Below are 22864 nucleotides of genomic sequence, written 5' to 3'. Positions count from 1 at the left end.
AGGTATTGTTAGTCCTACGTGACAGATGGGAAACAGGAGCACAGAGCAATGGCTACTGGCTACTTGAGGCCAAAGATAGAGACTGGGAAAAAGAAAAGGCTTGAGAACTTATCTAAAACCAGGACACTATTTTCTCCTTTTTATCTGCATTAATTTTGGTTTTTGATAGCTCTTGCCCGTGCGCTCTCACAGCACAGCAGTCCCCTGTCCTTTCTCTGCTCCCCAGGGAAAGGCAGCACAAACTCCCAGCTTGTCTGAAGTACAATGCAGCCAGATACATCCTTGGATCCAATCCATAGTCTTCCCTTTTATTTTCCTATTCATCTCGTCCTCTCAAAATCTGCTCAGGAGCAATTACAGCCTGTCAGCTAGAAGCTGATGCAACTTCTATTTAATTAGCCCAGCAGCCAATAAAGATCTCATTCATCAATATCTCATGGAAGGTGTGGTTGCAGGTGGGGGGGGGGGGGGATTTGTCATTTCTTCCCTACATCCAGATGGCTGCAGAGCATCTATCAGTGATCCAATCACATGCATGGACTCATGTGCACATCTGAGGAGACCAACCAGCTAGAAGACATCTGTCTGGAAAGCAGTGATGAGAGAAAATAGTGCAAGACTGTCCCAGATGCTCTGGTACCAAGTCGCACTGTTAACAGTCTCCAGACCATGGCTAACCTGGGCAAGAAGTGATCCTGATAAGACGAGCAACTATGGAGAGTTTTTCCTCTTCTGACCTTTCTGCTGCCCTTCCCAGCAACAGGAAAGGTCAGACATGTCTAGGGAGGGCCAAATGCAAGCAGGATGAATTGGGGGAGGCCTGAAGAAGCAGGGGGTCTGCCCCATATATGCTGCCTTTGCCCTGGCATATAAAAACCCCTCTCACTGTGCTTCCACATGAAGAATAAACACAATAGACATGGTAGAGTAGGAGAGGGTGGATTCGTAACCAGACTCTTGGATCTCAGGAAAGTTGTGGGGTGTTCAGTGTACCAGAGAAAGTCTTTGGGGTGACACTCTCTTGGCCTGAAAACTTCTCCTTAAACTGACTGTCTCCTTAAACTGACTGTCAAATACATGCTTTTCCTTCTCCTGCCAGACCATCTAAGCAGGACACATTTATGCTGGGCTTTTCCCAGAGATGGGGCAGGGTGGCCAGAAGGATGGGGAAGCATAAATCTGTATGTGCAAGGTCACTGCACAGGTTTCCTGTCACAAAAAGGGGGGTTTGCCAGCTCAGACCTGCAGGACTAGGTCCTGCAGGAACCCCTTGCCAACACTGTTTGCACTCACCATCACAATTAATTGAACTAAATAAGATAAATCAGTTATCAAAGGACAGATCATGGATTACAAACATGAGTGATGGTATCTTCATAATTAATGATCATGAAAAAGCAGCTTAATAGTTTGGTTCCTTATGGCTCGTTTGATTTGTAATACATGGCAGTTGGTGTAAGCAAAGCAGGCAGTTGGAACCACTTTACCCTTGGTGTGTCCAGCTGGTAGCTGCACTTCATGAACATGCTTTTAGGGCTGTTTTTTAATCAAAGCCTTAATCCCCAACAGCAGAAGAAGACTGCAGATGTGACCACATTGACAGCCATATTCCCAAACTTGGAGATGCTTGGGGACTGAATGAAGAGCATTTTCTTTCTGCTGCCCTGTACACCCTCCAGGCATGGTTGATCAGCAAATCCCTTCTGTCAACCACAGAGAAAATGCCCATTCTCAGCTCAGGGCCCCAAGCAACTCAGGTTCTCTGTAGTTATTAAGGGGAACATCATAGCTGGTGCATTACTGTGACTGATACTGTGTCAATCAACCGGAAAAGTGTTAAGCAAGCCTTAAAAAGAACCCAGATGAAGACTTAAATACCAGACTAAGATGTCCATATAATGAGGGTTATTCCAGGATTGAAAGCACACGTTCAGACATGCTGATATGGACAGCTGTGCTCCTCTCCCTGCTACTTCATGCTGGCCATCACTAGTTCCAAGGGAACTGAGTAATGAGTGTTTGCATTGCAAAAGGAAACAGGCTATTAGCAGAGGGCACGTACAAACTGTAATTGGCATGAATCTGTGTTTTTACTGCTTATCAAACAAAAGTAATGGAGAAACACTCTCTATTAACACATTATTCCAAGCCAAGCTGTGGTGCTTGCCTGCTTTTATTCTGTTCAATTAAGTCTTGTTTGATTTGGCTTATTTTTGCTTAAGACCAACGTGATACACTACACTCAGAGTTGCCAACTTCAGTTATTTTTGCTGGTGTGACATCTGGTATTTCAGAACTCCTGTGGTCTCCTCTTTTAAGGAGTCTCAGATTTTCTTGCATTAAAACAAAAAAAATCTGTGGCCAGAGCAGTTGTAGAGAAATTTATGTGTAGCATCCAGCTTTCCAAATCCAGAAGGCAAACAAAAAAAACCCCAACCTCCACAAAAAAAAACACAACCAAACAAAAACCCCCAAACAAACAAACAGAAACCTTCAAAAGTGTTATCTTTTAATTATCTGTGATTTTCAAACACTATTTCCATGGGGAACTCAGCTCATGGCTTTTCTGCTAACAAAAGGTGACTTTACTTGAGAACAAATTCACCTCTCATCTCCAAAGCCCAGCTCACACACACTAGTGAATTCATGTATTGTGTGTGCAAAGCCCACAATCAGAAACCGCAGGGCAGAAATGGCCCTGAGCCCAGGGATGCTTCATTCTTTCTTTAAGTCTCTATTCTGGTGCTGTGTTTTTCTCCAGAAGATGCTCCAGGTTCCACTGGGGATGCATTAGGCTTTCCCATGGGGAGTAGTATTCCCCTTGCTTCACCTGCAGGCATCTACACCAGAACCTTTCCAGGCAGGTGTTGATACTTCAGCACTTTCTGTACCCTTTATGCTGTGCTCAGACCTGGAGCAGGCAGAAAAGAAGCTGGACTGGATGTTTCCCAGTGCTGCCTCCAGGGCCCTTCTGAGGAGCAAATCCAGCATGTATTTCTGGATCCAGAGGAGGGCCATAAAGACGATCAGAAAGATGGAGCACCTCCTTTATGGGGACAGGCTGCGAGAGTTGAGGTTGTTCAGCCTCAACAAGAGAAGGTTCCAGGGAGACCTTATGGATGCCTTCCAGTACCTGAATGGTGCCTACAAGAAAGCTGGGAAGGGACTTTTTACAAGGACTTGTTGTGATACGATGAGGCTTTAAGCTGGAAGAGGGTAGATTTAGACTAGATATTAAGAAGAAATTCTTTACCGTGACAGTGGTGAGACACTGGAACAGGTTGCCCAGGGAAGTTGTGGGTGCCCCCTCCCTGGATGTATTCAAGACCGGATTGGACACAGCCTTGAGCAACCTGGCGTAGTGGAAGATGTCCCAGCCCACAGCAGGGGGCTTGGAAGTAGATGATCTTTAACGCCCCTTCCAACCTAAACCATTCTATGATTCTATGATCTCTCTATTCTACAGAGGCTCAAAGTGGTCTCCTTGCTCCCATGCTCAGCAAGGACCTGTCTCTTAAAGCACTTACAATCTGAACAGACCCAGCAAACTCAGCTCCTTTCACCAGCCCTTCATGTTAAACTTCTGTATTTAAAATGACTACATAAACTAAGAAATTAATAACAGGTCTAAGCACTTTACCAGGCAAATCTGATTTCTTCTTAGATGAATTGGATGGAATAAAGCTAAAAAAATTTGCTTCAGTGATGAGATTTAATTCAAAGTACCAGTGATGGTTTTCCTACTGCACTTGTAGGTTCAGAGAATAAACTTGCTAGCAAACGATCGTCTGAAACAAGATCATCATTAATCCTAAATTCAGCTGTCAAAAAGACTGAGATTGCAAACTAAGAAGGGAACAAGGAAAGCCTGGTAATTTGTTTGTTAAATATTTGCAAACTGTCATATCAGTAATAGATAATAAGAAAATTTTGGCCCTCCAGAGCTGATGCATAACAAAGCTTTGCTGTATTGCACCTAAACTATTATCAATGGCACATTTGTTATTATAATAAATGAAAAACAAGCTTCCTGGCTGAGAAACAAGATCAATTTGAGCTCAAGCTATTCTAAATGTTGTAATTAAAATGCAGCATAGATGTTCCTTCAAAAAAAAAAAAAAAGAAGAAACGAGAGAAGAATAGCCTTACTATAATTACACATGCCATCCAGCTCTGACTCAGTAACCTGAGAGGAAAAAAATCAGCCAAAATGGTATTTTGTGTCCAGTCAGACATTTCTCATCTCCAGGGTTTGATGTAGTGCCTAAGCTAACAGAACTTTTCCTCCTGGGTCAGGATCCAGCCCCAGGCTTGAGGATTTGATGCAGAGAGTCAGCCTAGATCATGCTGAGCTCCCTGTGCATACCAGGATTTGATTAGCATCCAGCAAAGAAGTCCAGCTGAGCTCTGCCTTGCTGTGAAGACAACTGTAATTTATGGGAGTAGAAACCCCAAACAACTGTAGGAAGAGATGAAGAAGCCACCTGAGTGAAAGGTTTCACTCCTGGAGCAAGTGCCTTGGGGACAGAAATGGCCAGGGTGACACTCCTGGCCCTGCCTCTCAGCGTTATTGCACGTGTGAAAACCTGTAGGAGACAAACGTGACTCTCACCTCCCTCAGCAATTAGAGGCTCACAGACACTTGCCATGAGCTGCTTGCCACCCTGCAGAACTGGGCTTTTCTTTTGTTCTGACAAAGAAGTGTCGAGTGAGTTACAGCAATCTCACAGCAGCTCTCTAAATAATTGCATTCTCTCATGTCTTTTCATCATAAGCCCCATGAGGTTCATAATACCACACGTGCAATCCAAATTTGCCCATCAGATTGGTTTATCAAAGAGACCTAATTTAATCCCAGTCTTTGATGGAGACAGGAACAGTCAAAGTCCGCCCTAATGATTTGCTATTCCTCTAACAAGCTGAAAAAGGGATCAAAAACTTTCAGAGTTGAGCAGGTTTGACATAGGTGCATCTTTTAGAATTACCAGGGTGATTTCTGTGCTCCTTTCCAGTAGGTCAGGAGGCCCAAAGAGGTGTAGCACAAGAGATGCCAGCTAAGAAATGCTGACCAGACAAAAGCAAAAACCCAGAAGAAGGAGGCCAAATGTCTGGCTTCAACGGAATGCTGAACAGCGAACAGCATTAGAACTAAAGGCACTGAAGAGAAGGTTTTCATGGAAAAGCTAAAAGCCCAGCCTTCTTCAGAAAAGTGAGGATCAGCAGGAGAAGACTGGAGCAGTGTTTTACTTCATAACTGTAAGTGATGGCGTGAACACAGTAAAAAAAATGCAAAAGAAGGAGTTTTACTAGACAAACCCCAGCTGTTTCTGAAGCACTCAATGACTTTTAATAGTTTTCAGCTTAAACAGAAGAGGGAACTCAGAGCCTGCACTACAGAAGCTTGAGGAGTGCTGTGGGCTGTGAGAAACAAAACACGAGCCCTTTGGTTTTAAGCACTGTGCACAAAAGGGTGGTGCAAAGAAGGACCAAAGTAGTACTCCAGTAGGGATGTAAGTGCTCCAGCAGGGGCATATTGTCACTGTTAGCACAAAGGAATTCTTCATGGCACTATCAAAGTTTTGGTAGAAAACGGATGGGCAATCTGCCTGCAAACAGGCAAGGCCATTTATTTTATACAGAGAGTGCAGCTACTCAGGACAGCCTCTGGGGGAAGAAAGGAAAGAAAAACAGTAACAGAGGCTCCAAAAGTAAAGTCACAGCCAGCAGACAGCAAAGGATTCATGCAAATATTACCCAAGATGGCTAATCCCCACAAGCAGACTGGCTGGTTAAAAACATGTCAGTTGGTCTGATAAGAGAGGGGTGAGGGACCTGAATTTGAGGAGAGCTGGAATGTGTCCAGAGAAGGGCAACAAAGCTGGTGAAGGGTCTAGAGAACAAGCACTATGAGGAGTGGCTGAGGGAACTGGGATTATTTAGTCTGGAAAAGGCTGAGGGGAGACTTTATTGCTCTCTACAACTAACTGAAGGAAGGTTGTAGTGAGGTGGGGGTCAGTCTCTTCTCCCTAGTATCAGGTTATAGAACATGGAAAGGGCCTAAAATAGTGCCAGGGGAGGTTTAGATTGGATCTTAGGAAAAATTTCTTTATGGTCAGGCACTGGAACAGGCTGTGCAGGGAGGTGGTGGAGCCACCATCCCTAGAGATGCTCAGAAAACACATGGGCACAGAACTTAGGGACATGGTTTAATGGCCACAATGGCCTTAGGTTGACAGTTGAATTTGATGACCTCAGAGGTCTTTTCCAGCTGAAACAATTCTATGATTCCCTGAGTAGACAGAGTGGGAGAGCCCCAGTCCTGCCTTACTGCAAGGGGGTGATGAGATGGGGGGATTGCAGATCTCCCTTGGGCAGTCCTGAAATAACAGGGTAGCTAATGACACTGGCTGTGGATGAGAAAGGACAGGGGGAAAGTAAATTGAATACACTCTCTGAAAAAGGGAAACTTTCCTCTCTTTGCTCTGCAGATTTTGGACTGTATAGAGCATCAGGAAGCAATGAATGGCACACAGGCTGGTCAGCACTGGGACCTGCAGCCTCTGGAGGGGCAACCAAGCATCCACTGGCCTCTGCTGAGCTCAGGGCACAGTAGGAGCTGGACTGCATGGCTGCACACATGGAGAGTTGCTGTGACTGACAGTGGTCACCTTCTTGAAAAGCAGCAGTTCCTGGCACCTGCTGAATCCCTGCTGGCCTGTTTCACCTCTAAATTGGGCAGGAAAAATCCATATTGGCACAGTACCTTTGAGAGCTTTCTGTCATTGGTGAGGACAGTGTGAAGGCCTATTTGGACAGCTTTTTTTAGCACAAGTTAAACAAAGAAAGAGCTCGATCAAAGGCTCGAAGCAGACCTAGGTACGGTTGGACCTCAAAGCAACCAAATTCACTTACACTTGAAGAAACTTTCCTTGTGGGTGGGTGCATAACACAGCAAGGTCTGGGAAACGCCAGTTACTTGAGACATGGTCACTGGGGCTGCACAAGCAGATGAAAAAAGGAGTGGAAAGTGCTCCACCATGGCTAAGCAGCACTGGCACAGATCACTACATCAGGAGGAGCAGCTCCACCTAGGCACACAGCTTGCTGCTCCTTGCCCAGCAGATTCACAAGTTTGGCAGTACCAGACTGAAAACACAGGTGTCCCAGCAAAACATGGACACTGGCTTTTAAAACTTCCCAGTCAAGCCTGAGACACCACAGAGCCAGCCCCACTGACACCAGCAGTCCTTGTGCTGGCACTGCTGGCAGAGGAACTGGCCCCATTTCCCCAGCTGCCATGTCCACACTGATGGGAGATCTTTGGTTGCAGATACACCACACACTAGAGCTGTGATGAATACAACATTTCTCCAACTACTTTACAAAGATTTGCAAACAGACAGGCATGGGAAGGCTCCACAAGTGGGAGGCAAGAAGGAGCTGTATGACTATAACAATGCATAAACCAAGGCCAACTAACACAGGCTGGGGCCACAGGCAGTGCAAATGGACTCCTCATGGCTGGTAACAGTAGTGCTTTGGTCCTGAAGTCCCTGAAGCTTGGCATGGCACAATAGAAAACCTGACTGTAGGCAGCTAACTGGGAAGAGGATAGATTGGAGGAGCGCACTGGGACACTGAGTTACTCAGTGCGTCTGAACTGATTCAGTCATATGAGGCTGTGACCACAAGCCAGAGTCAAAGCAAACCAGGGCAGGTGCCCTGTTACCAACCAGATATTTGGCTCTGTATGATTTCTGCCCAAACATGGTAGTCCCATGGATGAGTAGCTTTCGTGGTTGCAGGAAAGTGGGCATTACTCAGAACAATCCCCAAGACATGCTGCTGCTGGCGGCAGGGAGCTGTATGAGAGGAGGAATAAGCAAGGTACTGAGGGTTGGCAAAGTCATTGAGGACAGGTCTGAGTACCTTCCAGATAGGGAAGTGGGACTGATGGGGCTGATTGCTAGCAAAGGGAGTCAGTTGGAGATAATCTGGGAGCCTGCACAAGAGGAAAACCAAGCTGCATCTTGGGTAGGGTATATGTCTTCCAAAAGTCAGTTCAGCTTCCTTTCCTTACACACATGGGGAGATTGAACAGGACAGGCCAAACAGAATGAACAACATATGCAATGGCAAAAAGTAATCTGAAGATTGACATTTGCCTGATTTTTACATCTTCAGTTTGGCTGCCAGTTGCCACATTGCTGGATTCCAACTGCAGGTCTTCATTGCTCCAAATGAATTGTCACATTCTGGTTTAGGTTTTTACTTTCTGTAAGCATATTAAAATTTTAATTAAGCACTAAATCACATTTTAGCTTTTGGTTTGGTTTGGGGTTTGTTTTGAGAGAGAGTTTTGCTATTTATCTTTTTTATTATAATTCTCTCAGGTCCTTAGTTTTGGCCTATATTTGGACCAGTTCTGAAAACCCTGAGGCATAACTGCTAAAACTTCATTAAAAATGAACAGATCAGAGTTGATCAGCTAAGAGTGGGACCCTGCAATATGGCTGGTCTGCATCCTGGCAATCTTCTGATCTACAAGGTATCGGAGACAGGTTAATGTTGGTCTACTGGTAAAAAACAGCATGGAAAGACTTAGAGAAGATGCAGCAGCTCCTTGATTCAAAGTTCAGTAAGAAACAACTTGTTTCATTCCTTGTGGACCAGCTGAGATGGTGAGGAAAGCGGGATTTTAAGCAAAGCAATTATTTTTCTTCATACAGTTTCTGTAACACAGCATGAGCCCTTCCCAAGGCAAAACATTTAAGAGTGTCTCTCATTTTCGTCCTTCTGCGAAGCACTTTTCAGAGCTGTATGAGGGTCCCTGCTTGACAAAGCACATGGGCACCTCTCACAAGGAAGCAATGTTCATACTTAGCCAGCTTCACTGGGGACTTTGGTGTTTTCCAAATTGCTGGGGGAATCAAAGACCCCACAACATCTCCGTGTACACTGCAGGTTTATCACACATGTTAATATGAAAGACTAGTGTAAATCCACCTATCAGCATGTATAACCCTGGTCAGATATGTCAATACCTGGGACCAGAAGCATCTCTTAAATGCTGTTTTAGAATGATATCACAATAACAAATGTAGAGGAACTGAAATGCATAGTCTGGCACCATCCAAAATTCAGCAGCTGTGGTATTTGCCATGGACCTAAACTCCCAGGTTTAACCTGTTAGTGCTAGAAAGTGTTTTGTGTAACTAGGCAAAGAAATTCAAAATAGAAGAGATTATTCTTCTGTGCATGATCCTGGCTAGAACTGCCTGTTAACCAGCTCTCCCTCCTGTGCTACTCCAGCTGTAATACACCTTCATCTGTCTTTTCTGTGGTAAGGGAAAGCCAAACTGGTGACTACCATGAACGGTGAGCACATGTCATTCTCCTCCTCCCACTGCAGATCCAGTGAAGCAGATCTGTAAGTTGGTTTCTGCAACACTCTGGAACAATGAAGCAGTTTTATGAGCCATGGCTCCTCTGATGGCCCTTCAGCACCGGTTGGGAGAGTGCTTTTCTAAAAAGTCTGAAGTCATCCAACTATTTAATCATCTGAGCTTTCCACAGTACATATCAGCTGCATCTGAGCCAGTCTCATGCAGCACTACCAAGGATCATCTTGTGGAATCCTCCAGAACTCATCTTCTGGAATTGTGGGGCTGTAGGGAAAGGGAGACTGGGGAAAGAAATGTAAGCCCCTTGAGCTGCACAGAGCAGTTTGCTACTTAAAGGCCTCAGATTACCTCAGAAAGAAGAGGTGAATTTAAGGAACCCACAGCCAAGAAGTTGTTTTGCTGAGTTTGAAATCTCATTTTTACGCTTTTCTCATGCAAAGCTGGAAATAACACTGGCCACACTTAGAACCTGCTAAGGAGAAAAAACGTGTTGAGTAACAGCCAGGGCAACTGAAAGAAAATTTGCTGCATGAAAAAATCTTTACCAGAAAGCATCAGAAATCAGATAAAATAACACATACTTCTCAGTGAAGCCAAGCTCCTGCAACTTTCACGGAGGCTTGTGCAGCAGCAGCACACCTACAGATCCCCACCAGCTCATTCCTGTGCCTTAGCTGGAGATGCTCATTTCCGTAGGTCAGCCTCCAAAACAGTGGGTGTGAGTTTTCCCTGATCTGCTCCAGGGCAAACTCCTTCAACAGCTGAGATTCCCTTCAGTGACAGGCAAAGCTGGGGAGGCAGCAGGCTGATGTTTCTCTCTAGAGGTTTACATAGCTTTACATGCACTATTATTATTTTGGACTCTCCCTCTGATCCTAAGTGAAAGAATTGGGAGGAGTAAGGAATATTATTCTACAACTGCATGTAAAGAGCTGTGCATGGTCCCATCTCTGAGCTGACCAAATCTCTGAGCGCATCAAATCAAAACTCAAAGACCTCAACAATCTACAGAATCAGGACTTAAATCTTCAATCTAGTCTTGAGTCCATCTGAAAGCAAAGAAAGGGCTCTGAGGATAGAGTGTGGCTCTAAAACTGGGGAAGTGCTATGCTGAATGTGCTATTTTGCCACCTGCTACAGCAGGGGCAGCTTTTCATCACAGCCCCCAGCCTGCTCCTGGCTGGTTGTCATCATGCCCAGTAGAAATCCCTCCAAACTGCTGGTGCATTTCAAATAAATGGGTCCAATTAGCAAAGCTTTACAACTGTAGCTGAAATGGTGAGGAAGGATAATACCAACAACTAAGCAGCAAAACTGGAGAAGGACAAAGCTTCCAATAGGTGATGATGAGCAGGTGGGAAGAAGTAACTGTGTCAGCTGGAAGAGAAATGTGAACAGAGCCTTCAGGCAAGCAATTCCCTGGAAGGGCTGCAGGAGCAGCCCCCAGCCTCATGTTAGCACTTTATTTATAGCATTGCCACCCTGTTCATAACCTTCCCAACTGTGAATTGTGAATTGCAATTTTTTCTCCCCCCCAGCATTATGGTGATGGTTTGGAACATGGCTATGTTTGGAAAGGGGCAATTTGGCACCAGGAGTCTAAAAAGCAGATACAGATGACATCCTAAATGTATCTTTTATGAGTTCAGAATGATTCCTTTAAATTAAGCTCAGAGTGTGTGACAGTTTCTGGTAGTGCCGCCAGTGAGGGAATAAAACAAAGTCAAGAGGGTCTTGAGTATATGTAGTCTCAAAAATCACGTCCTCTGGACACCTTGTTTTCCCTCATGCCACTCTGAGTTGCAACGTACCAAGTGCTTCTCAAAGAAAGTGCTCCAATAATTTTCAATTGTCTCTTCAGCACATATGCCTTCGAACCCCAACACACTTCCAAATTCAAGGCTTATAAAAAATTAAATGCTCCAATAATTCTAAATTGTGTTTGCTCAGTGCTATTGGAGACTGTCCATTCTTTCAGTTTGGGGATTTTTGTTTTGTTTGCGGGGGGGAGGGAGAAATTATTTCTTTTAGTGCTTCAAATTGGAAGCCAGTCAAACAGCATCATAGCAGAATGATTCAGCAGCCTCTGAGCTTATTTGCAGTGTATCATAAAACAGGATTAGGAAAACAACAATGCCTAGAGGAGAAAGAACCCACACAAATAATCACAGCAGGAGAACAATACCAGAAAGGAGCAGAGGGAATAGTCCTGAGGTGCAGGTCGCATGACCTAATAGAGAGTTTTCAATGCCCTTCCTTCCCCACTGAGTCACAGGGTTCAGCTGCCTGGATCCAGCCTCCACAGCTTAATAAATGGTTCTGCATGGACTGAACGACGTTAAGTGTTTCTGTGTGTACACCCACAGCCTGATGCCATTTATCTGAGACCATGGTTGCCCCTCTGGCACAAGACCCAAATGCTGTTTCACAGCAGGCAGGAGCTTACGCAGAACCAGTGGTGGAAATCATGACCATTTACGACAGGAAGCAGAGCAAACAATCTAAGGTTGTGAGTCTTCCAGTTATAAACTAAAACGTGGGGGTTTCTCAGTCTTACTCAAGAAGACACATACACCCACAAGACAGCACATTAAAGTATCAGAGGTGTCAAGCTAGGCATATCTCCTAGCACTGTCCTGAACAACAATGAAACTAAACAAGTATTCCATGATCTCCTGATTCAAAGCATCAGGGACAACAATGCCAATGTCAAAATGCAAGAGGAAAGCTTCATTTAAAATCCATTCTCTGAAAACCTGAAGGTCCTATTGACAACACTGTTGTAAAGTAGGCCATACCTGTTACAACTGCAGCCTTGGAGCGACAGAGGAAGGCAGGGACTCTCTCAGGAGTTTTACTACATCAGCAATGGTTGAATTACTTCTATGCAGAACATGAAAGCACAGCTTCACACAAGCGAGCAAAATCAGACAATTATATCACAAGTCCAAGAAAATAGATACACCCAAAGTTTGGTAGAAAGACACAAAATCAGAGAGGAAAAAAAAAAACATCTTCTATGTCATGGTCTCCTCTTCTAGACTCAAAAAATGATAAAGTGCATCCTTGTTTAACCCACTGCAGGATGCCCAGAATGTTATGGAAACTGCTGCAACATGTCTCCCAGTGGGGAATAACTGAAGCATGAGATAAGAAATCATACAGATCCTAACTTGCAGTGGCAGGTGCTGTAAAAAGGAAATGCCCAATAGAGGCTTAATATGTAGGAAGATGGCAAATAACTGCCTGGATTTCTGAAATAAGAAAGCACAAACTAATTCTCTAATCATGTCTAATCAAAGAATATCATCAGTTGCTAAAAACACCAAGGGAAAAATGGGTAGCAGAGAGCTGGTAGCTTGGATATCTTCTTCAGTAGTGTTTTGGGAATATTTTAGTCTGCAGAATTTAATTTCCTATTATTAGTTCTGAGCCTGGAGGTGAAAGTCATAAATCAGGACAGTTCATAACATGCAATAACAGGGTAAAATACTCATAAAGAGAGTTACATGATGAAATCCTTTGGGATTGTGTGCCACACTTGCTGTCTTTGACGACAGCATTAAAACTTCTTCTGTGGGCAACATCTATTCTTCCCTAATTCCTGTACTGAGATTTTGCTGTCGTATGGCATTCCTTCCACCTTTCTCCCTGCTGCCCTAAATACATGTATAAAACAAAATCACAGCAAACCATTCTATGCTTAAAAATATGGGCAGGTTTAAAATTACACCTTTACTTATAAGGGCTTTTAATAACAGAGGAGCTTTCCCAAGGAGTTTTGCTCTGATTTCAGTACCCTCATTGTTTTTATAAAGGGCTATGTGGTCCCATTTAGAAGGTGGCTATATTTTCAGTAATAAAGACTGCCATGCTGTGAAATAGAACATTGTCCCCACCCTTTTTTACTCTTCCATCTACTGAGTTTAAAAAAAAAAAAAAAACAAAAGAAATCAAAAGAAAAATCCCAACCCATGTGTTAGAGCTTTGTTTTCTGAGTAACAAGACTAATCATGTTTCCTCTGCTTGAGGTCTCTCTCTTCTCTTCCTTTTCTTCTAGGTCCTCTGGATCCACACTGACATAGAAATATCCCATGATGGAGAAAACAATGCACACAGCAAAGAGGAGAACAGTGAACAAGACAAATTCAGCCCACTAGGAAAGAAAAAAGAACAGTAGGTCAGGAGACCCCAGACTCTCAGTCCAAAGGCTTTCTCTGCACTTCCAAGCACTTTTTTTAATATTTGGGTAAAAAATACTTTTTAGATTCCGAGCTTGGTCGCAAGATAGAAACTTTCTCATCCTGTCTTCCGGTAAGCTGAGGTACACATAATGTAATTATGATATGTGACATATCTTGAAACAAAACAGTTAGATTGGGCTACTTTCCTTAAACCTTTTCTTATAAATCTGTCCTCACTGGGACATACCTGCCTGGGCTTTTTGCCTACAAAACGTCTTTAGAAGAGGCAGTTTTATGTTGGCCAGAACAAAAAGCCCCATTTCACACCTTCATGCCATCCTCCCAGGAGTCTGACAGCCTGAATTAAAAAACTCTGCACCACAACCTCCCCTTGCAAGCCCAACATCTTAGGGGTGCCACAAGTAGCCTGATGGAGTCCCAGACTAGGCTGCCTGCCCACTGGGCTAGCTGGATGAAGGCAAGCTGCTTACAGTAGGCAACTGCAACACATGGTTGGCATCGTGCCCAGGCTCCAAGTCCAAATGCAGCCTACTTGCCCAGAACACAGCTCCAGCAATGTTACCACAGTGTAGGTCACTATTATTTACTACCACTGGCAGGCTCAGGGAGAGCCAGTGCTCCAGAGGGCAACCCTGTTAGGGGCAATGCAGAGCCCTGTCTGGAAGGCAGCTCAGTGCAGGTTCCCATCAATCATTTGGCAGGAGCCTGGGGCTGTGCAGAGAAGCTGTGCCTCCAGAACATGGACATCCAGAAGCATCCTGCAGGTCTGTTTTAAAACATTACCTCAGTTTTAAGAGCTGAACCATACCTGTGCCATTGGTGCAGCCTGTGCAACAACGAGCACAAGAGTATTCCCAACAGCCACTGTGAGCAGCCAGCCTGCCTGCAGCACCGACTTCATGCTGGCTGGAGACTGAAAAGAGGAGAAGGGCCTGGTCAGTGGGTATCACACTGTGCCCTTCTGCCCTGGTCCACCCTGTGATGTCCTGCCCAGCGCAGGTGTCACTGAGCTCAGCCTAGGAGACGGTGGCATATCCTCTTCACAGAGTCTCCTGTGTGGTTAGTTTCAACAGCTGCATACAAGGAGCTTTCAAAACACATCCTCCAGGAGGACACATGAAGAAAGAGATGTTGTCATTGCAGATCATCTCCAACCTGCATCATCTGAAATTGTACAATCAGGAAAGTTCAGGGAGCCACACAACAAGCCCTGCAGCTTGGCGTCTGGGACCATGTAGCTGTAGACCTTTGGAAAAGAGACTGGATATTGATGTTAAATGTGCTGCTGATGACAAATTTTCCACATCCCATGACATATCATCCCACTGTATTAATAGCTCTCATTATTAAGCATCTGTATTTTACTCCAAGGATAAATCTGAGTAGCTTCAGCTTTTTGGTCTTGTAATGTCTCAGTCCCCTTTTCTCATAAACCTCCCCAGGCAACAATGAAATCATCGAATCATCCCTTGCACACTCCTTACCCTTTGTTTTCTTGTTACAGACTCACGTAGGCTTAGACCCCTGCAATTTCTCCATTTAAAGCAGGTTCCAAGCCCCAATGCCACCCTGAAGTCCTTGAGACACCTTTGCCATTTTTTCACTGAAAAATAGCTAACACAAAATATTTCACTGAGAGAGCAACCAGTATGCAAAGCCTTCACATTAAAATAAATGTCTATCCATTTCTGTTCTATGTTCTCAGATTTACCACAGAAGGAGTTTCCTGAGTATAAGTGAGAATAGGTATTTTCAGAGCATGAATTAATTTAGCCTGAGGGCAGCCAGCAAACTGTGTTATAATCCTACTTTCAGCTGAACCACAGATAACAGTAAGCATCATGCCAAAGGATGTATTACAAGTCAATGGCAGATGCAGGAATAAATCCTGAAGTCTAATTGTAAACCTAATCTAAAGTTTAATCTTTGAGTACCTGAGAATAGGAGAAGGCCAGACCTGTAATGGAGAACATCACCTCCCCAGCAGATATTAATAAGTACTGTGGTAACTGCCAAGCCATATGGACATTGTTGGCTTTGATGTCTTCTGACTTCCACGTCTTAACAGCACCTCCAGAAATCTAGCAAGAAAAAAAACAAAAGGCACATTGACCAGCCATTCAAAGATCAGATCCTTCTTAGCCTGTTCTCCAAAAGCTTTACCAAAATGAGGTTTCAAGTAAAGGTGGAAGCAAAGCTCTGCCCTGGACAAAAAACTCTGGGTCTGACCCCTGTCATTTCCAGCCTCACTGAATGTAGACTGATTCCTGCTACAGAGGGCAGAGGTGGCAGAATGGAAGCAACCCAGCTCATTCATGTACTGCAGAAGTTGCAGGAGTTACTGAAAACCAACAAGCTGCCTTCTGTAGTGAGGTTGGGAAAAGCCTGTGTAGTACTTACTCAAAGCCTGTGACCTGCTGCTATTCTCAAGGCCAGAAGAGGACAAGAGTGTAAGTGCTCATTGCAGCCATGTGGCCACCAATCCCATTTCATCAGCACAACTCCCCTGCTATAATGGGGACACTAAAATCCAGCTCAGGAACACCAAGAATAGCAGATACTGCCCCATATCAGATGTATCCACATAGTTATGGTAGCTGCACTCCATTCTTCTTGTTTGCTTTCTCAGGTGTAATTAATACTTCCCCTGATGCACAGAGACTTAGGGGCAGAAAGAGGTTTGACTAGGAGCCAGGAAAACATTAGGCTGAAATTACTTCAGGCAGAAAACTCTGTATTTAAGGAGAGTACTTGGGAAAATACAAGTGATGGTTATGAGATGTACTTAGTCACCATTCAGGGAGGCAAATCAAGAGAATTTATTTTAGCAGGCTAAAAGGGGTGAGAGGATAGCTCTGTGCATTCCTCTGTAGCCTATAAAGAACTGCCACAAGCACCATGCTATAACTGCATACTGAGGAAGGCTGGGAAGAAGGCAGCACCCTCATGATTTAGGTATCACAATTCAGTTACATTAGCAGACTAATGTATTGCATTCTTGGTTATTTTATATAGCTCTCCTGGAAGAGAAGCAGAGCTCAGTACAAATCACTGCAATAATTAAAAAATATTTTGGCCTGGAGCAAAGTAACTCTCTAGAGGAGAAGGAAAGTACAGAGAGAGAGATGGAAAAACAGAGAGTCAAAAAGATTAAAGAACTAGCACAGGGTTCTGAAGTGCTGAGGAGATGAGACACAGAACCACCCCCTAGCAGCCATGGATACAGGAGAGACCTTTGTAGATAGGACCACAAAAATGAATCCTTGCCCACAGTAACATCTACCTCTACTGGTCCTGACTGCCTCAGAGCCTCTGGGGCAATATTCTTAGTGTAATGTTCTTCATGCAACTTCTCTCCTTGGTTTCTCATCTGGTGAAAGAGAGTTGCAGCCATGGAGGAAGGGTCTGGCTAACATCACTTCAAATGTGCATGTGTCGTATGTATGTAAATCCCTGCACTCACAGACAGCAGCATCTGCCCATTCCCTCCAGGACTGTACATCCCATGCCAGCTACTGGAGTTAAGAAAAAAAAAGCCAGGTGCTTTACAGCTACATTTTTTTCCCCAACGTATTTGGACTTTGCAGACATGAACAGCTCCCATTAATTGCCCAACAGGGAGATGTTACTGCCAGGTAGTAGCTGACAGCACTTTGCTCTGCTCATCACAACAGAGTAGTCAAAGTCCCAGAGGACAGCTTAGCAGCGTGTCCTGTCAGACCTGGTTTGTCTGTGTGCCTGCACAGTGGAAAGGTTAAAATGGGAACTAAGCTGATCACGTTCATCTCTGTGGCTCCTGCCAGCTGGACCACAGTTGAAGCAGCATGCCTAAGAGGCTGGCAGGCAAGGAAAAGAATCCACCCTCTCAGCAGTGCTCACACTCCATCAGGGCTAGGTTGTTCAGAAAACCATGCCTTGACTTTACACTGGCTCCAAATGAGCTGTACAGACAGTGAGGGGAGGAAAAACAGATGCACGATCTCACCAACCTCCTCACTCAACAGTTTGTCCTTCTTCCCTCCATGCATAATCCACAAGTCTTGGAAGATTAGCCTTTAGATCAGTAGTTAAATGTGAGGATTATTCCTATAAAGTTTTTCCAGGTGTGAGGTACTACCAGGTACAGTATTTTAAAGACCGCAAGCAGACTGTAATAACTTGTTGTAGTACACTGGGTCAATGTTAACTGAAATAGGATGGCATGAGATCAGCACAAACCATGTCACATGATTTTCCATGGAGGATTTCCATTGAGGAAAAGACATTCTTCTTGAACTCATGAGATCTGACAAGATCAGAATGTAAAGTAGAATGAGTACCTGCACAACTTGTTCATGGAAGTGCCAAAACCTTCTCCTAGCCCTTATATAATGGACTACCTTCAGATGGCTACTGCCCAGGTCTTGCATAGTGGAGAAAGACAGTGGAAGTCAAACACAAAAAGAAAAGGCACTGGCAGAGACTAGCAAAGAAGGAACTCGTTACCGTCCTCGGGACACTTACGTTAGTTATCACAATGGTGTATGAGGCGCCGAAGTCGAGCAGCCCTAGCTCCAGGGTGAATTCTCCTGTTTCAGTTATGCATTTTCCATTATTATACCTAGATATAATGAGGAAGTACAGTATTTCCCAGTTAGTCTCACAGACAAAGAGCACAGAGCAGAGCTATCAAACATGCCACTACAGTGTGGAGGACGTATGACATAAAGCAGCAGTAACATCTTTTGTCAACCACAAGAGTTCTTGCCATCTTTTCCTTCCATAGACACTTAGGCACTAACTAATGACCTGGGCTATTGCTAACATGTTTAAATGGTTTCTGCTTCTTCCTAGCAGTGTTCCTTTGGGAGTTTTTTTCCTCTCTCAGGTTTATTTTCCTTCCAAACTTTTTTCCACTCCACCAGGAACTGTGTGCCAGGTAAGTCAGCCAGGCTCAAGCAGCCTTCAAGAAACCTGAGATACGCATTCACAAGTCACTTTGTTTCCTTTCAGTAAAGCAAATTAGCCTAGATATTTGCTCTTCTTATTTTGGATAAGCAAGATGGCACAGAGGCTCATCATCATTGCCACAACGCCTGCTGCATCCCACTAAATTGCAGCAATAAATATTTTGGATGGAGCTGATGCAGAGAAAAGCTATGAAGCTTGTTTGGAAACATTGCAAAAGCCAGAAATACCCTGTAAGAGCCAGCTCTGATACTGCCAAATCACGTCCATATGGAACCCCTGTCTAACAAGCCCAAGCCTGCAAAGCCATGTAATGCTACCTGATGTTACCAGCACACATACCAACACTTTGTAGCATGGAATATAACTTGGCCTGAGAGAATATCAAAATAGAGCAGGCATTAAATGGCAGAGAGGACTTCACCATGTCCCACCTTAGTCTGCTGGCAGATGTACAGGAGCAATCAGTCTCTTCCCTCCAGGCCTCCACATAATGTGAACTAAAGCTCAGAGAAAGTTAAGCACTGCATCTGGGCTTCTTCAAAAGGCATTTTGGGTTTCCAAAATGAAAGCATTTTGGGTTTCCTACCTGACTGCAGGATTCAGATTATAGCCTAAGTTAGGATGTTATTATACTCATGTCATGGGAGTAGAGTTTCCAGGCTTCATCCCTACTGATTTTATCTTACAAAAGCAATAACAGCCATAGGAAAGGAGCTGTCCCAGACACTGTTTGGAAGCAGAATCTATTCAACAGCATATTACTGCAAATCAGAGATACGGATTTGCTGCCCTTTGGCTCTGACACTTTGTGAACTAGATGCATGGTGCTTCTGCAGACATGAGTGGCCTGGAGCACCTGCTCTGTACAGAGCAAATAATTCTGCTTTTTTTCCAAACAGCCACACCCACACACAAATGCCAAGACAACAGCAATGAAGATTTTGCTATTCAACTGAGAAAAGCCTCACTGTAGGCAAGGAAAGTCCTCAGCCAGGAGCACAGCAAGGGAAACTTACTTGTCCCTCTCTAGAAGCAAGTACTGAGAAGCACTGTAGTTCTTCTGAACAGCAATGAACTGTTTGCTGTCAATGGTGAGGTTAACATCTTGGCTCAAACCATTAATGAATCTGCAAAGGAAGCATATTTCATTGGCTTGTCAGACAGGGCAAGAGAAGCATAATGTCAGACACGTTAGAAGTGCATTCTCTCTCCCAAAGCATACTGTAACTCCATAAGGTTATGACAGCATCTCCTGTAAGCTACCAAAATATTTGCCTGATTCATTGCTCCATTTTTCAATATAAGATTATTTTCCCTGCTGTGTAATTTTATCCTCTTACTCTCTCTCCTGTGAAAAGCAACCCTCACTCTTTGTGGGTTAGAACTTCCATGCAATCTCTTCTCAGACACCTTCAAAGATTGTTCTGCTGCTCTTTGAGAGGACAGAGCCACAGCCTACTGCAGGAACCTATAAAGCTGGGTGTCCTGATGAGCATGTGTGCCATGCTGTCATACTTCATAAGAAGTTTCTACCAGTGGGAAAGAGTTTTCTAGCAAAATAGAACATATTCATCAAAACCAAAACATCCATGGGAATGTTCAGGTTTTGCTATTTTTCACCCAGTGTTTATATGTTTTTTCATATACAAAAGACTGCTTCCTTTTGACAAGTCAGAAATTGATGGTAAAGCCAAACACTTTTTATTTGATCTGACCGTGTTTTAAAATACTTTAGTTTTCAGTTATTAAAATGGGGTGAGATCCCTGAAGATATTCAAGTCTTTAAGAAAAGTAAATTTTCAGTGGAAAAATAGTTTCTTTCCAGTGAAACCTCTTCATAATTTTTTGAAGAGGAAGTTTAGGGATTTTGTAAAAAAATATTCTCTGGGAAATAAAAACCATTCATGACTTCAGGTAGTAATGAAGATTCCAAAGGGGTGTTTAGTCAGTAGAAGCCTTCACAAGCACAGGACTGCGATGAGATACTGCTCTTCTGCTCTGTCAACACAGGCTTTCAGATAAGGGAGTTGAACGTTCATTTTTTTTCTGGTTGTTGGGGTTTGTTTGTTTTTTTTTTTTTCTAATTGCAGTTTGTCCAAACCCTTCAGAAAGTCCAGCTGGAATGCTCTTTTTTTCTTGGCAAATCTGCTTCTTCTGCATCTGAGTAGCCTTGTATGGGTCTGGTGATGTGATGCAGGAGATAACTGTGACCCCAGTGAATTAGCATCTCGGCAGAAAGACTCTCTATAGAGAAATTAGGAAAGCAGACCAGCTGCTTAAGCAGAGCCCAATGCCCAGCTGAATTGTTTACAAGGATGTAAAATCATTTCTGTATCCAGTTTAGTAGGCATTTGTCGATGAAGTTGGGTGAGACGAATGACATAGGATGGTCAGTTTGCAGAGGACAAATGGCAACAGCTCCTTTCTGGACTGCTTCTTCCCTTTTTTGCCTAAAGAGGTGGGGTACAGTGAGATGAATTTACCACTCTTCCAAGGGAAGAGATCTTTTATGTCACCATCTTAGCCCAGTAAGCAGCAATAACACTCAGATCTGTATGGTAAGTGTAGGAGGTGACATGCTGTCAAGCCTCCACAGATGACACCCGAGCCTTGAATGAGAAGTATGGACTGGATTCCAACCTGAGAACATCTGGGTTATATAACACACAGTTTACATCAGACAAAAGCAGCTTCCCTCACCCCTCCATCTCCAAATCTTCAGAAAAAAAGCCATTCTTACCTAGCAGCTGCCAAACCATTTTCTGGCTTTGCTTCCAAGTCTGTAATCTAAAGAAAGGAAGGAAAAAGAACGAAGGAAAAAAAAAAAGGCAAACATATTTATTAATGCTGCCTTATAGTAATGTGCAGCAGAAAATACTGGTGCCTGTGGACTTACACATCTTGCAAAGCCCATGGAAATCAACTGGACTGTCACAGTAACTAGCAATAGGATGAGAGGAAAAGAGTTTAAGTTGTGCCAGGGCAGGTGGGCAGGTTTAGATTGGACATTAGGAAAAACTCCTTTACTGAGAGAGTGGTGAAATATCAGAAGAGGCTGCCCAGGGAGGTGGTAGAGTCACCATCCCTGGAGGTGTTCAAGAAACATGTAGACATGGCACTTCAGGATATAGTTTAGTAGTCATGGTAGTTGGGTTATGGTTGAACTTGATCAAGAATCAAGAAGGTTGGAAGAGACCTCAAGGATCATCGAGTCCAACCTGTCACCCTACACCTCATGCTATCTAAACCATGGCACCAAGTGCCACGTCCAATCCCCTCTTGAACACCTCCAGGGATGGTGACTCCACCACCTCCCTGGGCAGCCCATTCCAATGGCCAACCACTCTCTCTGTGAAGAACTTTCTCCTCACCTCCAGCCTAAACCTCCCCTGGCGCAGCTTGAGACTGTGTCCTCTTGTTCTGGTGCTGGTTGCCTGGGAGAAGAGACCAAACCCCTCCTGGCTACAACCTCCCTTCAGGTAGTTGTAGACAGCAATGAGGTCTCCCCTGAGCCTCCTCTTCTCCAGGCTAAACAGTCCCAGCTCCCTCAGCCTCTCCTCATAGGGCTTGTGCTCAAGGCCTCTCCCCAGCCTTGTTGCCCTTCTCTGGACATGCTCCAGCAATTCAACATCTTTCCTAAACTGAGGGGCCTAGAACTGGACACAGTACTCAAGGTGTGGCCTAACCAGTGCTGTGTACAGGGGTACAATGACCTCCCTGCTCCTGCTGGCCAAACTATGCCTGATGCAGGCCAGGATGCCATTGGCTCTCTTGGCCACCTGGGCACACTGCTGGCTCATGTTCAGGCGCCTGTCAACCAGTACCCCCAGGTCCCTTTCCACCTGGCTGCTCTCCAGCCACTCTGACCCCAGCCTGTAGCTCTGCATGGGGTTGTTGTGGCCAAAGTGCAGCACCCGGCACTTGGACTTGTTGAATGCCATCCTGTTGGACTCTGCCCATCTGTCCAGCCTGTCAAGGTCCCTCTGCAGAGCCCTTCTACCTTCTAACAGATCAACACCTGCTCCCAGCTTGGTGTCATCTGCAAATTTACTGATGATGGACTCAATCCCCTCATCCAGATCATCAATAAAGATATTGAACAGGATGGGGCCCAGCACTGATCCCTGGGGGACACCACTAATGACAGGCTGCCAGCTGGCAGTGGCACCATTCACCACCACTCTCTGGGCTCGGCCCTCCAGCCAGTTCCTAACCCAGCACAGAGTGCTGCTGTCCAAGCCACAGGCTGACAGCTTGGCCAGGAGTTTGCTGTGGGGGACAGTGTCAAAGGCCTTGCTGAAGTCC

At 44.5% G+C, this 22864-nt stretch overlaps 1 protein-coding gene across 1 annotated transcript in view; it reads right to left on the bottom strand.

Annotated features, from left to right (window-relative positions):
* Nucleotides 1-13383: 13383 nt before the first annotated feature.
* Nucleotides 13384-22864, bottom strand: part of SLC15A2 (solute carrier family 15 member 2) — a 40467-nt gene continuing 30986 nt past the window's right edge. The window contains exons 17-22 of the mRNA XM_054381090.1: nucleotides 21300-21346; nucleotides 19576-19686; nucleotides 18113-18209; nucleotides 15544-15690; nucleotides 14418-14522; nucleotides 13384-13560 (exon numbers count right to left, since the gene is read on the bottom strand). Of these exons, the coding sequence (XP_054237065.1) occupies nucleotides 13384-13560; nucleotides 14418-14522; nucleotides 15544-15690; nucleotides 18113-18209; nucleotides 19576-19686; nucleotides 21300-21346 (684 nt within the window). The remainder of the gene's footprint in view (nucleotides 13561-14417; nucleotides 14523-15543; nucleotides 15691-18112; nucleotides 18210-19575; nucleotides 19687-21299; nucleotides 21347-22864) is intronic.

Source organism: Indicator indicator, chromosome 5, assembly GCF_027791375.1.
Source record: "Indicator indicator isolate 239-I01 chromosome 5, UM_Iind_1.1, whole genome shotgun sequence".
In the NCBI taxonomy this organism is placed as follows: Eukaryota; Metazoa; Chordata; class Aves; order Piciformes; family Indicatoridae; genus Indicator; species Indicator indicator.
The sequence above is the reverse complement of the archived record's forward strand: the minus strand, read 5'-3'. Positions and strand labels throughout refer to the sequence as shown.